Source organism: Setaria italica, chromosome V (genome assembly GCF_000263155.2).
Source record: "Setaria italica strain Yugu1 chromosome V, Setaria_italica_v2.0, whole genome shotgun sequence".
Lineage (NCBI taxonomy): Eukaryota > Viridiplantae > Streptophyta > Magnoliopsida > Poales > Poaceae > Setaria > Setaria italica.
The window spans coordinates 40,084,398-40,097,652 of NC_028454.1; the positions used below are offsets into that span (position 1 = coordinate 40,084,398).

A 13,255-nucleotide genomic window follows, 5' to 3' on the forward strand; every position below is an offset into this window, starting at 1 on the left:
CTCGGCCGTTCGAAAATTTTCGATCACGTGCGTGGCGTCGCTTGTTCGCTACCACCGTCATAGTTAACGGTGCAGCAGCAGCGTGCCAGGATGTTCATTTATTTGCATTTAATTTCTCTTAGCTGGAGTGGATTTACTGGTATTTACCTATTTTTGGTAAGCATGGTACTCTATTTTTTATTATTGGTATATCATGGTATGCTATTATTGTGTGAAGTGCATCGCAATCTCTCATTGATTGTTAAGTTTATCCTAGTGACAGTGCACTGCATACAGCAGCAGGCATACATTTGGATCTGCTGTGATCCAGCTATATTCAAGGCAAATACGGAGCAACAGTTGAATAAAAATTTGCAAGGCTGATCGCCAGAGAAAAGGAACAATAACGGTGGATCAAAAAGTTGAATTCTGACTGAATTAACCGGAGTACTACTTAAATTTTGGTGCCAGTTTACCTATGAAGTTTATGCGACCAAGCAATTAACCATGTTTATGGTAGTTCAAAACAAAAGTATGCGTCAGAAATTTGCCAAAGTTTATGATTCCAGGCCTACTACGCTTGTCAGCAGTGTCTGAAGGTTGCTTGTATTCAATGCCCCGCAACAACTTTCATTTACACCGGCCGCTTTTGTTCAGAACAGGGGCCATTTAATGTGAACTTATTGCGATCTGGAGCAGCATAGGAAAGGGGTGGCGTCGCAGCACGGGGACAGTATGCCCGGTTACCCACGCCCCGGCCCGGTTGGTGAGCCAAGGACGAGGGCAACTATTTGAAAAATTCAAAATTTACCGCCATACATCCAACCACTCGGTGATACGGGCAGCCAAGTTTAAAATACACAGTATGCAAGTGAGATCAGATTCCTTGCAATGCCATTGTAAATTTTATATGGGGAATATATAAGTAAACAAAGTGATTGAGCCAATGACGGTTAATTGGCATTCAGCGTAGAGTATACTATACTTAATGGAATACACAATAATACTATGTTACTGACATGTGGATCCAAGATACGGCTTGTTGTTGGCTTATTGCAACTGTACCATAGGTTATGCAAGGGACTAAGATACAACTATACAAGGAGCATGAGAAAGGCAGTATATAATAAGCGGGGCAGGAGTGCAAACCGGAATGCTTTGCGGTGAGGGGAGAATCATGCAGGCTTGCTGATGGTGTCCCCCACAGGCTGCCTGTGTCACTGATGTCTCTCATAATGCAGTCTCAATTAGTCTTTGTGCACAAGTTACCTTCTGAGATCCACACCCACATGCAGATGCCTGTAGCTTTATGCAAAGAATGATTCAATAGCAGGCTCTGTCACCTTGCTTTAAACTATGCTACTGTAAACAGCAGATTTTCTACTAATTGGCTTTACAGAACACTAACTGTGCCCTGTAGCTACTTTGCGCGGAGAGGTGGCAAGTGCAGAACTGCAGATTTGTTTGGGCACTTTGTTAGGTGACTGATAGTGTTTGCCCAAATTTGGAAGACCCAGTCAATTCTTTCAGAAAATGTGAGTCATTGAGGAAATTGGTAGCACCCACATTCTTTTTCACAGGGAATTCGAATCAAAGGTATGGAGCAAGATCTGAAAAGTTTGCACTTTAATTTAAGATGTGCTACTATGTTTGCGCACAAATGAACTTGCATTTGTTTTCTTTTCCCTATAAGACAGCAAGTAAAATTAACAAATAGAAAAGGATATATATGGTCCTCTTCTTGTAAATAAAAAAGGTTTGATTTGCTTTCTGAGCACAGCACGGCATTCTTACCACTTGGAATATCAAGTGTCTGGATGGCCAAAAAGACAGTTATCCTCGAACGTCAGTCGTAGTCGTGAGAAATTTTTAACCGAGTTGTACGCCATACGGGGTTCCAAGTTTAACCTCGCAAGTTGCACGTCGGTAGCAAGGAAAGCAGAACCCCTTTTTTAACTTCGCACGCTCTGAGAAGGCATCTCGAATGTTAAACCTCGTAACCGCGCAGCGCCTCTGCTCCTGGAATGACTCGAGGGTAATATTGACAACGGCAAAAACTAACACCAAGTGGGTTAACTCTCGAGTGTTCAGAATCTTACCCGAACGCCGAGCTTTCATACTTGTATTCCTTGCTCAAGGATGACACTCAGAAGGGAGCCACTCTAGGTTAAGGTCTTTCGACAAGACTCTACGAATCAGAAGCCTCGAGGCTGGGCACTCGGTTCGGGACGCGGGTGAAGACTCGAGGCTAAGCGCTCAGCTCAAAATGAAGATGAAGTCCCGAGGTTAGAGGGCAGAAGGTGTGAGAAGCGTGACCACGTGAAAAAATTCAATGTGTACATGTTTTCTTCAATAACCTTTATGTACGGCGTATAAGACCAACGTCAAAGTGTAAAACTCACATCCGTGTACGTGGTTTACCTGCCCCGAATTCCTCGCATCATACAAAAGTAGAAAATAACGATTTCTGTTAGCTTCGAGCCTTTGACAGCAAAAGGCCTATCTGTTCCTGCCGTTCTTACCACGATTAAATCAGGAACAAAAGCAAATCAACAGCATTGTGAGAGATTGCACCTTTGGCATCTTCTTTCTCCAGCCAAGTAACATCTTCATTGAAGCAAGTTAAACCAGAATCCTCTCCAAAGAGAGGGCTCGGTCGCACCTGCAGAAAACAGGGGTCAGAAGCATCAAATCATGAGCCAAGCAACTTTCCAGATCACGCTTAAGGGAATTAATGTTGGAGATTGGAGAGTATACTTGACTAGTGCGAACCAACTTCAAGCAAGGTAGCAAGCTAATGGCTAGTAAACTGCCAGTGCCAGCCAAATGACAATTGAGCATGTAGAATAATTGCCCTCCTAACTGTACATCCTATTCTTTACTACAAGAAAGAACATGCTAGCCACAAGAAGACTACCTACTACTATAAAGTATATTACAGACAAATCCACTCTTCACAAATCTTATCTTAGATCCTCAAAATGTCCCAGCAGTTGGTAAAATGCTGTATCGCTAATGATATGAAAATGTCAAACGAAATAGATATGGTCAGGAACATTTGATATGCATATAGCTTGTCGTGGCGCAACCGATGCTCAGAGAGTTGTTGTTGCCAACAGCTCATATCAGGGGAAGTCTATAGACGGCCAGACATCATGAGAAGAGAGAAACACTTGAGCACCCACCAGTCACCATGCCTAAAGGACATGATGGCATGAAAATGCAGATCTCGAAGTTAAAAAAATATAGCAGGCTATGCAAAACAGAACCCATTATCAATTACAATAGTTCTTAATACCAAAAGGTTGCACCAAACAGAGAAGTTTTAAATTGATAATATTGAGAGTTAAAACATTTGAAAAAAATTATCCACGTCTTAGTTCAAATGTCTAGTTCTATGATAAATGGAAAGTGCAAATGCAAAATTTGGTTAAATAAACAACAATGATGTGAATTGAACCACAAATCCCTTTGCATGCACATATAGGTTGAAAAAGCTTCAGTATGACCTAATGAGTCAATGACCAAAAACATAGATAGGGATAGTGACAATTATATTGCCCAAAAGCAGGACAGCAGGGGTCGGAGCATCATGTTAGGGGCAAAGAGACATAAAGGAAAAAGGAAAAGGAATGTGTGGACCAGTGGACCAGTGGGCAGTGCTGACCTGACCTACAGAGTAGGAACCAGAGCTGCTTCCCAACACCTCCCCAAGCGACAGTATCATATATAACTACCGCAAGTTTTGCAAACACATATGGATCGGAGCACACATCTATAACAGAGTAAGAGAGAATAATCGAAGTAGGTCCCATTGGCATACTAAACCAAGAACCAGAAATAACAGTATTGAGTTCGATTCTGCAATATCTTGGTTAATACGGTAAAAAAGGTTCAAAACTTACATAAGAAATGCGGTTGGTTTTAACTTAGTATAGTCTTCAGAGTGATTTCCCAGACAAGCTGGTTCCCCATGGAACAGACTATGTTCAGGTTCAGGAAGGTACAGATTAATCAGTATCACATAAGAGATCTGCTTGGACTGAGACATAAAGTGTACTTCAATGGCAGTACTGTAGGGCCTGATACGGACATACGGTAAAGCCACAAAGATAGCATGAAGATTGAAGAACCTTACAATCTGAAGCTTAGGAATCCAAGAGGAAACAGTCAATTCAAAACAGTGCATTTTTTAAATAATCATTGCTAAAAGTCCAAATAAGAAAGGATAACAAAGCTATTAGACATGTATCAATCAAACTAAGCAACTGTTGATGAGCATATAACTTGTGACCAATGCATATTGCAGATTTTCATAAAGCTCCAATAAATACTAGCATGTATCAGTTCTGAAACAAAATGAATAGTCTGAAACAAAATGAACAGAGAACAAGTAGTAGAGAGCAGTTTGCACTCTGCACCGCCAAAGCATGTAACTTCAGTTAGTGATGCCTGATGCTTCCAGTAGCATACTTGCTCACACTAAAACCAGTTAATTGCTTGAAAATCTGGATATATAGAACAACAACAGTGGGTCAGTGATATATTTGTTGGTGGCCATTAGCCAACAAATGAAGTGTCAACACAGATGACTAGCATGCATGCTAGATTATCCCTTTTTCAATTTGACATTGGCTTTCACATAACCAAAACAGGTGCAATAGCTGTGCAAACCAGAACAACTACAGTCATATTTATGGCGCTTAGAAACGATCAGCCCGTTTGCCAATGGCGCCCACTAATTTGAGTGCTACAAAACAATATGACCAACATTGTATCCAGCCCAAACAACTTCAGGCCTGGGCAGTAGCCCTCGAAGTTGGATTTGCAGTTTTGCACACTTCATGGGTAATTTTGCCAGCACAATCTAAGAATACTAAGCAACTATAAATACGATTATCGTTCGAAAAAAATATATAGATATGATTCGAAGCGAGTACCCTTCCGAGCAGAGGGCTGTGGTGGAGGCGCCTCTGCTGGCTGCTGTGCTGGGATTGGGGAAGCATCATCCTAGGAGATGCAACAGTTCAGCTAACAGCACAAGTGATCCGAGAGAACCCTTCGATCTAGGGCAAATTTAATGCGGGAAATACCGGAATTCTCAGCGGGGCGGTGGATCCAGGCGGACATGGCCACCACGGCCGACAGATTCTGGAGCGTGACCCCAACGCTACGAGGAAGCAGATCGGAGAGGTCCAGGCGTTTCCTCCGCTTCGATCTCAGTGCTCGAATGATAGTAGTAGATTTGAAGATTTTTTTTTAGAGTACAGGAGGATCCGATAATTTGCGTGGTGCTTCCGCTGCGGCTCTGGCTTGGATTGGGGAGAATTTCTCCAAACCCGGTTTAGGTTTTGCGCTGTTTGAATTAGTGGGCCGGTGGGGAATTGGCTGCTGGGCCTTTGTGTCGTGCCGTGGCCTGGCGGCGCACCCGGAGTCTGCAGCGAGAGCCGACGCCCGGTGGCACCTCATCCCGGCGACCGGCGTGGGTCGCCCTGAGCTCTGATCTCGGTGGTGCGTTCGTTCTGCTTGCGACTGCGGCACCACGGATGGCGTGGGCGTGACCTCCTGGCGGCAGCCGGCCCCGGCGGACGGCGGCTAAGGCAGCTTCACAACTTTTTTTTGGAAGCAAAAGGAAGTGATGCCGATACGTGGTCGTCACACGCGCAGTGGTACAGTTGGACGGATCTAATCTAATCTAACCCCGCCTGTCCTGCCCTGATCGACCCGACGACCATTACATTACAGGCAGCTGATCTGGTTCACCGGGACCGAATGATGGCATTGAAGGACGGAACGGGGACCTTTCCATGTCCTTCGCAGCAACCTCGCCGGCAAAGGGGGAAAGGCGAGAAAGCGACACTGCTAGGTCACCGAAGGCTTCGGTTGGAACTTGGAAGATCAGTCGTATTTGCGCAGCTCTGACGACGGATCCGGCCATTTTCGCTCCCAGTCACGTACTCCAGATTCACAGAATCAAATCACGGTTAGTTCTGGTCATTCACATCCCCGGTAGGCAAAATCAAAACCAGTCAAAAAGAGCACAGACCCACCAACCGGCTGGCAGATTGTGTCATTCGGTGAAGAACATGAAACTGGAGAGAAATTTTCACCCACCCTACCGGTCCCACCGTCCCAGGCGAAAAGGACACAGAGACAAGCCAAACAAAATCTGCTGATGGACTAATCCCTCTGCCGTGCAGTTGAATACGGAAATTGCTGTGACTCTGCAGCCATCGTGCGAACCATCAACGGAAATTGTCGAGCCATGGTCCACAAAACAGTCAGTTCACTGCAAGATGCCAATGACGATAAACCAAATATGCACTGCCTACGGTTACAACATCGTAAACTACAACTACACACCACCAAGCCCGTTCCATTTTAGAATAAGACATTTCGGAAACGTGGGATTTGACAGAGAAATCAAGAATGCAACGGAACGACAAGCACGCCATATGTATGACCTGAGAAGCTTCAGGCAAAGAAGCAATCAGGCTGGTCAGAGTCAACAATTGCGACGAAAGATTAAAACAAGCTTCCCGCAGACAGGAATTCAACACCTCTAACTACTGAAACAGATGTCATGAACAGTTTCCTTGTACCAGCAGCAACATGCCACATGAGATCGTCATGTGGATGGAGGCACTCGATTACACAAGTGCTTGCCGACAAGCGACGACACTAGGCACCCAACACTTGGCGCCCAAAGAAAAACTGCTGAAATTTTTGGCGTACCGGCGAACAGAAACCGGGTAGCACGAGTTTATTGCATAATGAGGTTACAAGGCCCACTCAGCACGCTGCTTCCAACCAATTAGAGCACAAAAAGGTATCTACAACCTGGTCCTATTTACAATTCACCCTGCTCTACTTAGTTATTACTCAAGGGCATTACATAAGGCCACTTGGTCTTACAATACAGCACATAGCACTAAAAATCACTAGGCTAACAAAGAAACAAATAAATCGAAGAAAAGGAAATAAAAGAACAATATGGACAATCAAAAGCCTTCCACGCTAGACCTACGCATGATGGGGGGAGGTGTTTTCCTGATAGAGCTTACCCTGGGATCATCCAGAGTAGAATAGCATGTCCTTGGATGAAGCAAAGCAGATGTGGATGACCTTGGCGAGATCAAGGGTTGGTTATGTGAAGGTGGCGATGGAGAGAAGGTTATAACAGGATGCTGGGGCACAATTCCATTGAGGGATGTAGATTTTAACATCCTTTTTCTTGGTGCAGCAGATGGCTCTTGCAGAGGATATCGGCACGGAACCTTTATTTCCTGGACCCCTGTTAGGGCCTCCACAACATCCCTCATCGTTGGCCTCTCTGAAGGATCATTATGCAAGCATTTCAGAATGATGTCTGCTACTATCCGAGCAGCCTTGGTAGGAAAGCGCCCTTTTATTCGTGAGTCCATGATCAGGGATAGGCGACTATCATCAGTAAGGAAAGGCCTACTCCACTTGACGATATTGCGTTCTTCTTTGGAGGAACTGACATCAAGATTCTTTCTTCCAGTTATTAGCTCCAGTAACACAACTCCAAAGCTCCACACATTGCTCTTGGGAGTGAGTAAACCTTTCGCCAAGGTCTCCACCGAAAGGTGTGCTGCAGACTGAAAAAAAAAAACAAAATTCCAATGAGCAATATGGTATCGATCACTAAATAGGAATAATGCAGCTAGTTTTATCTCACAATATTGTATGTTTGTTAACTTCAACCAATGTTTCTTATAACAAAGTAAAAAGTTGTGAGAGAACCCATGCAAACTGAGTAAAGAAATAGATATTGCTGAGCATACTATTGGAACCAATGGAAGGATATGACATGAGAACATGAGTTGTGCTGCCACTCAAGGGATAATATTAAACTTCTACACTAGGAAAAGAACATACCACAGGTGCATTAGATATCTCCTCTGTGTTGAAGCCAGCACAACCATATCCTGAAAGCTTAGCAGTGAAATCTTTATCTATTTGGATGTTTGAAGTTGAAAACTCACTGTACATGGCCTGAAAACAAAAGGAAATACAAATACAAGTTAAAGCCAACGGAACAAGAGAAGGTGCTTGAAAACAAAAGAAAATTAAAACCAATTTTTTTGTGTAATGTCCTATAAAACAATAAATCAAGGAGCGCTCACCTGAAATGGTCCTTCATCATGTAAGAAAGCTAGACCTCTAGCAGCACCAAGGGCAACCTTCAAACGTTTAGACCAGTCCATGAAACGACCATCAGGTCTTCCAAATAATAGCTTATCTAAGCTGCCATGATGAAGCCGCTCATAGACCAACATCCTTCCATTAGAATCTTCTTTTGCATAATAGCCGATTAGCTTACATAAATTGGGATGCTCAAGCGATGCTAATGTGTTCACTTGTGTTTTAAACTCCTTCAAACTCTGCACGTGATAAACAATATGTAAATATTTTGCATCAGCACAATAATGAGATAGATTGTGAATACCACTTTAGGATAATACAATAAACTTGATTGACACATCAGCCTATCATAAAATGGTAATGATATTCAATTCGTCATATAGAATTTTAAATTCTATCCACCATTAAAGGGTAGTATCTACATTTACACCAAAATATTGTCTGAGGCAGACAATGGCTTTGCCTAGGAGTGGTTATTCGACCAAAAGTTTCTACATCGTGGAGGATTACACTTAATAAACCACGTGCAATGGAAGGCATGAAATCTCTAATACCAAAAATAAACATCAATGGGGCAACATAACAACTGTCTGGAGACAAGATAAAGATGAAATGCAAAAGTGTACAGGAAGCATCTTGCTGTAAATAGTAGAAACAAGATCACACAAATGTCTGCTTCAAAAAACATGTTACCTAACCCCACATCTGCTGCAGTCTTGAATAGCATTGGAATATTTATTATGGGGACAACATAGCATATGTCAGAAGAATAGGCACTTGATCACACGCCAATAAAATGAGTCTCATACTCTAGCATGGCTTCATATTCTTAACAGAATAATAAATGCTGCAAAATTACTGAATGCTATGTTCGGGTTCGGGCAGTATCAAACTATGTCATCAAATGCCAGACATCTCTGTCGGCTAGCTGACTATCATAGCAAGCTGGGACATGTTTCATGGCTGAAATTGGCCTTAAAAGAAATTTTCACACCAAAAGAAGAATGTCAACAGCATCTAAGAAAATGCCTAACTAAAATGAGAACGGGTACCTGAGTGGAGGGTAGTAATCGAGCTACCGTTGCTTCAGTGGTCTTCGTACCACTAAAGTCATCCCTGAAGGTTGCCTTATATGATGTTGAACCAAGTGTTTCTGAAACACACTGATCGCTAGAAAACCACTGGCAAGCAGATGAAACCTCCTCATAAGAGAAGATTCTAAGTCCAATATATTTCTCTAGAGGTAGTGGGAGAGGGCCAGATATCTCCAGTGGCCCACTTACGTTGCTGGCTTTGAAGCTACCGAAATTCCTCAAAGAATGTCCTTCCGGTGAAGGAAGAGGAAGGGGCAAAGGATTTGAAAAGCGGTGCCCCTTTGTTGAACCTTCCTTATCCCTGGAGTCATCTTGATCTTTGTATTCAGCGTATGGAAAGCCAAACTGATCAACCACAATAAGGGTTGATGGAGCAGACAACACGCGAGCTCTGCTGTTAGAAACTTTATTTGCTGACTGGGAGATCTTAGCCCTGTTTCTAAAACTAGGAGGAGCTGATTGCAAGGATGGCACATGAACTTCGGGCTCCGGAAGTCTAGAGGACGTACTTTCCCTTGCATCAATAGATTTCTTGCTTGGAACAAGAGGATTATCTAGAGGGCCTTTCTTCTTCTTGGATCTGAGAGCAGTGAAGCAACCCATCATCTGTACGACAGGGAAAATTTCTGCATGAATCCAAAAAAAACGAAGAGTTGGCACATATTGCAAAAATTATGCAGATCCGTATTACATTGTGGTGCTTAGTCAATATCAACACAAAACTAGCGTCACGTATCATGTACCGCGTCTACTGAAGCTAAATCCTAAACAACAGACGGTGCAGAAGGTGTCAAAATCTTGCAGAAACAAATCTCTCAGTTGAATAATCCAACCATGAAACCATAACCAGCAAAGTACCAAAGACATTTCTCCTTGCAGAGTAATTTCACCTATCTATCCAGACGCAACCAAACATACTACAACAACTGGCAGGTAATTTCTAGCACTGGTCTGCATGCGCATCATTCATTCAATTTCTAAACATTGGTCTGCAGCTCAATTTCGCAGAAACTGCGCGTGCGCGCAACCACTCCCGCATTAGGACCGATGGGATTGAATAGTCGAACTCTCACCTACTCAAACCAAACTAGTAATTCCGGTCAAGCGACCAACTAAAATAAGCGTTCGTGCACAACTAAGCAATTGACTCTACCAACCGAGAATGACTCGACCCAAACCCCGGAACTTGGCCTGTATGCGCTTGGAACGGCCCCCATACCATCCAAATGGTCACCCGGAGCTTATACGCCCAAATCCAAAGCTCCCATTCCGCGAAATCTATAATGCGAGGTGCTGGACAGCAGATGTCCGGATGAAGTCGCAGCACGTAAGAACTAAATGGCGCGAGATTAGCCAGACGAGGAGAAGATCCAAGCTGGCCCGGCGAAGAACGAGCTCAAAACACCGCCAAAAAAAACAGCTAACAATTCGAGATGACGAACAAAGCAGAAGAACAGACGGGAAATGGCGCAGGCGCCTGAGCACGAACCTCGGCAGCGGAACTGGAACACCTCTTGCACGGTGGCACCTGCGAATGGGACGGGGTGAGATTCGCTCGCTGCTCAGGTAGGGATTGGCATCTAGGAGCGGAGGACGGGAATGGGAAGGGGGAGCCGGAGAGGAAAGCAAATGGTAGGGAGCGAGATATAGGGGGAAATGAGGGCGAGAAAAGTAAATGGAGGTTGGAGAGAGAGGGCGAGGAGTAGCACCAAGAAGCGGCACTGGTCAAAGGTAGAGAGGTATTGCGATAGCAACTCCGAGGCTGCATTTTATATTCCACCCTGTTAATGACGCTTTTTCACGGATCCCCTCCTACGCCATAAGGGTTTGTTGTGAGCGAGGGCACTCCCAATAGAAGAACCGACGCCGGTTTCATGGCATAAGAAATCATCTATAGAAATTATCTTCCATCATGGAGATGTCTTTGAGTAATATTATTTTCTCTTTCTCGCTCCCAACTCTATCTTCCTCCTCCAATGTGAGTGTGGCACGAGCCCCCTAAAAACTGGTGGTTTCTCCCCAATGGTGATTTCATGGTTTCTTGGTGCATTGGGTGAAGAGAAGACCTGATTTCTTCGTGAGGAAACCATTTCTAGAATTTTTGCTCTCTTTCTTCATTAATTACGTTGCCATGTCAGCATTATGCCTACATGGCAAGTCATTTAATGAGAATAGAAACCATCATCAATACACCATTAGGACTGCCCTAAAAATAACAATGAGACGTGACCGTTGTTATAGCAAGGTAGGTGATGTCTAAGGTAACCATTTCGCTCTGGTACTGTTAAATTTTACATATTTACACATGCTTACATACTCACGATTACTCAACTCTATAAATATACGCACTGACGCACGCAACCCTAACTTTACGAGCACCTCTGAGCCTCAGAAAAATTGAGTTGGCAAATTCTCAAAGTTGACAAAGTCACCAATGACGCCTCCCTGTCAGGAGCACGTTACTTAACATTAAAAAAATAGTGATAGTTAAATTCTTGAATAAATTCGAAAAAATACGAGCATAAGTGTCAAGCCAAGTGCTAGAACTTTGGTGAGCGATTCCACCACAAGAAACCTTAAAAGATGAGCTATGTAATTTAATAATTTTTAACTCCCACTCTAGAACATATGTCTGCCTTTTCGAGGGGTACATACCTTGTATACTCTAAAAACTAATTAGAAAAGGAATACAAGGACTTATGTTGCATTAGAATTGTGTCGAATATTGTGTACTAGTTTGTTACTTTTAGATTTGAAGTAGTATTAGTGGTAGAGTTGAAGTAGTATTAGTGGTAGAATGTAGAGTTTGTGTCGGACTCTTGTAACTCAGGTTTCCTCATAAAGATACGAGGAGGATCGTTATTGTAATTACGATGACATAACGACAAGCTCGTAAGGGGATACGACGCATAGCCGGGACCCCGGAGCTACCGGTATTACGTTTTAGGGAGGAGCGTCCATAGTCATGCCTCGGGACGTAGGGTTCGACTGACCGTGTCAATAAATATCGTGTCTCTAGTGTTATTTGTGATTTCGCATACATCGTCTCGATAGATCAAGCGCTACTTCCGTGTGCTTAATATTCCAACATGTTGAATGAAGATGTAAAACCGGATTGCTAGATTTCACTTAAAAAACTAACCAACCAACCGCAAGCTTTCTACTCTACTTCCTTCATCCTAAAATATAAGACATCCTAGGATTTTTAGGACAAATTAAGAAGGTGGGCAAATGTCTTATATACCCTTAGCTAATGGTAATACAAGGCAAGTTTTTTACTTAACAAGGGAAATATTTGGTAAGTTTCTAATTGAGTTGATTGAGTACTTACCAAAAACTCCTAGGACGTTTTATATTTGGGGACAATTTTTGAACCCTTGGAGCCTTATATTTCGGGACGGGTGGAGTAGACGCCAAATGCGTGGATAGCCTTTATTACCCTTGTAAGGAAGTATGCATCTAACAAACTTCTAAAGGGCGATATCTAACAAAGTATATGGTGTAATCAGGATGAGCAGGGAAGATGGCACGCATGAGGAATTCAGGATTGAAGTTAGGGATGGCAGTTTTACCCATGGGCATGGGTACCCGCGGGTACCCTACCCTGATGGGTAAAGGTACGGGTATGGAATTTTACCTTTGGACGAGTATGTAATTCTACCCGCGGGTAAAGGTACATGTATGGAATTGTACTCGTGGGTACCTAGCAGGTACCCAATTCAAGAAGCCCATACAAACCCTAGCACACCAGCGGTTACCTAAGTCCTAACCTTATCCTCGTGACCTCGTTCCTCACTTCCTCAGCCGCCGACTGTCCTCCAGTCCCCCGTTGTCTCCTGCGGTCCTGCCTCCACCCTCAACCCTGAGGCCCTGACGCCGCCTCCTGCCTCCACCCCCGACGCCGCCTCCTCTGCTGGCTGGACAATATTTGATCTTATGTTGTAATTTCTTATTTGGCTTGTGTGGCAATCTGGGACTTATGCATGTGTGACAGTTTGATAGTTAAGAATTTG

General features: G+C 43.6%; 1 protein-coding gene across 2 annotated transcripts; it reads right to left on the reverse strand.

Moving 5' to 3' along the window:
* Positions 1-6,684: 6,684 nt before the first annotated feature.
* On the reverse strand, positions 6,685-10,969 carry LOC101771248 (probable serine/threonine-protein kinase PBL1). Of its 2 annotated transcripts, none has more exons than XM_004970336.2 (5): positions 10,732-10,969; positions 9,201-9,848; positions 8,130-8,387; positions 7,882-7,998; positions 6,685-7,601 (listed from the first exon to the last, which is right to left on the reverse strand). In XM_004970336.2, exons 2-5 carry the CDS (start codon positions 9,846-9,848, stop codon positions 6,981-6,983), a joined length of 1,644 nt encoding a protein of 547 aa, XP_004970393.1. In that variant the 5' UTR covers positions 10,732-10,969; the 3' UTR covers positions 6,685-6,980. The 2 variants fall into 2 exon arrangements, with proteins under 2 accessions (XP_004970393.1, XP_004970392.1); XM_004970335.2 differs by having other exon boundaries at positions 9,201-9,868.
* Positions 10,970-13,255: the final 2,286 nt, after the last annotated feature.